General features: G+C 46.0%; 1 protein-coding gene across 1 annotated transcript; it reads right to left on the minus strand.

Moving 5' to 3' along the window:
• On the minus strand, positions 1-1,326 carry SERTAD2 (SERTA domain containing 2). Its single transcript, XM_017803696.1, has one exon. It carries the CDS (start codon positions 1,285-1,287, stop codon positions 343-345), a length of 945 nt encoding a protein of 314 aa, XP_017659185.1. The 5' UTR covers positions 1,288-1,326; the 3' UTR covers positions 1-342.
• Between the last annotated feature and the right edge of the window lie 1,067 nt (positions 1,327-2,393).

Consider the following 2,393-nt stretch of genomic DNA (forward strand, 5'->3'; position numbering starts at 1 on the left):
CCTTTTTTTTTCCATTTTTTTTTTTTTTTTGTAATAACATAACATTGTCTACAATACATATTCTTTCCTATACCAGGATATTCGGTCTTCCTTGAGGAACCACTTTTAAAAAAAATACATTAGAAGTGGTCATACATGGATGAAGGCACTCCAACTCTGCTCGAAGCAAAAACTAGTGTGATCCTTTTCTTTTCAAAAAAGGCAAGCAAGGATGCATGCACAGTGCTGTGAATTGGGGCTGGGAGGAACTATGGAAATACTACCAAGTGTATATACTGGTACTTAAAATAAAAAAAAAAAAACAAACAAAAAAACCCAAGAAGTTGCTATATTTCTAATATTTTAAGACCCAACAAGCACCTCCATGATGTGATCCAGTTCTGTGAGATCCATTTTGAAAGGCTGATTTGGAGTTACTGGCTGACTGCTGTACGGAGCGAGAGTTTTTAGGAGCTCATCTGCTGAGACAGGAGCCATTTTTGAGGCAGCCCCCGTGGCAGACGTGCAGGGGTCAAAATCATACATGGACGTATCAATGTCAGCGAACAGAATGTCATCCAGGGTCAAGTCTGTGAGGAAACCTGTGGAAGCTGTGATCTCAAAGTTGCCGGGTAGAGAGTCCATGAGTTTGGATTCAGCCGTTCTGCTCTCCGGGAGGCCCTCGGGCTTGTGGATGTTGGACTCGCTGGGATGGGCTTTAGAGTCATCGGCTGCTGTTTCGGCTGCTACTGCCTCTGCGGAGGTAGGTGCTGGACAAAGCTCCTCGATTTCGTCCAAGGCTGAGGAGAAGCTGTCCTTTACTGGTTGGAGAGCGGGAGGTGGTGGTTTTGTCGGACCATCGTGCTGGACAGTCGGGGAAGTGCAAAAAGTGTCGTCCTCGAGCAAAGAGGCTGGGGTGAGGCAGGATTCCAGGGGCATAGTGCTTACGAAGTCAGTGGGGAGCAGGGGCTGGGAGGCGAGGTGGCTGAACGCCGGCTGGGCCTCGCGGAAGTTGTCGCTGAGAGGGTCGGCAGGCTGGGAAGCGGTCACAAACATGGGCCTCAAGCTGCCTTCTTGTTTGAGTTCTTCCTGGATTCGCCTCAACATGTTGTTAATTAAAACTGTCTTTTGCAAGCTTGGCTCGGTTAATGGCCTGTGGTTATAAAGTTTCATAAGGGAAATGTTGAAGATAGTCTGACGCTGTAAGGTGTAAGACACCTTAGAGGGACCGTCAGTGGGAGACACCACTTTGCCTTCCAACCCATCTTCATGCTCGTCAAACTTCCGCTTTCCTCCTTTCCCCAACATATATCTGAAAGGAAAAAGAGGAGACCCATGAAGACAGCAAAGCCCAGTGCCACACTGTCCACACAAACAACTCAGTCTTGGCCCACAGCAGCGTGATGAGGAAGCAGAAGCCGCCTTAACGCAGTGCCCTGGTCCATCCTGTTTCGGCGTGGCTATGCTGGTAAATCCCAAGCAGGGATTCAAACAGCATCTCTAATACTCAAGATCTTGCATGCTTGGCAGCAAACTTCCCTCTTGCATACATTATGGTCCCCAAATATCTGCACAGAGTTGCACAGGCTACATATACTGCACAGAACGTTTCTTTACGTTTCCTGACCGACGCAGTGCTATGCCTGGGAACACGAACTTAAAGCACCAAGGTTCTTACAATGAATTTCCTTTATTATTCAAAAGCTTGCTCACGGGGGAAGGGAAGCAAGGCTCAAGCAATTGTATTTTAAGAGAAACCTTCCCAGAGAAGGTGGGAGATCCAGCCCTTCGGTACACCAGGATATACGCATATGGGTTTATTTAACTGATCGCCTAAGGACTGAACAACCAGAGCAGGAAATGCAGTTATTGCACTCAGAATTAGATAAATTACAGATAAAGAAGATCTGTCAAGTCTTTTAGTCTAATCCCCAAGATCACTCTCTGCACTACACTCTGCTGTTGGTCAGATGGCAGATTTTTGAAGGAAACAAAGGGGATTTTACCAAACTTGCCCCGCCTTGTAAATAATTTCTGAGCTAAGATTAAGTAGGGCAGTTCAATCCCCAGTGCTATCTCTTCCAGGATGTTTCACAGCACCTGGAAATGCTCCTCTGCACAGCACAGCCCCAACCTCATTTTGTCACCATTATGTTTGTGACACGAAGATCCCCCCAAATACAGAGGAATGAAGGAATTGCTGTGCTGTGACAATAGCACAACCTGACGTTCTCCTCTCTCATTTTCCCAGGTACAGTGGTGAGGTGCTGGAGCCCTAAACCACTCACTCTTTTAATAGGATCACAGGCAGCTCCCTGTTCATTTTAACGTGTTTAACATTTTAGCTCTCTGTTTAACAAAACTCTAATAAAATGGCATGAAGATTTCTGCCTTGTTTAAAAAAAAAAAAAAAA

This window comes from Lepidothrix coronata, unplaced genomic scaffold, assembly GCF_001604755.1.
Source record: "Lepidothrix coronata isolate B3197 unplaced genomic scaffold, Lepidothrix_coronata-1.0 Scaffold2518, whole genome shotgun sequence".
Classification (NCBI taxonomy): domain Eukaryota; kingdom Metazoa; phylum Chordata; class Aves; order Passeriformes; family Pipridae; genus Lepidothrix; species Lepidothrix coronata.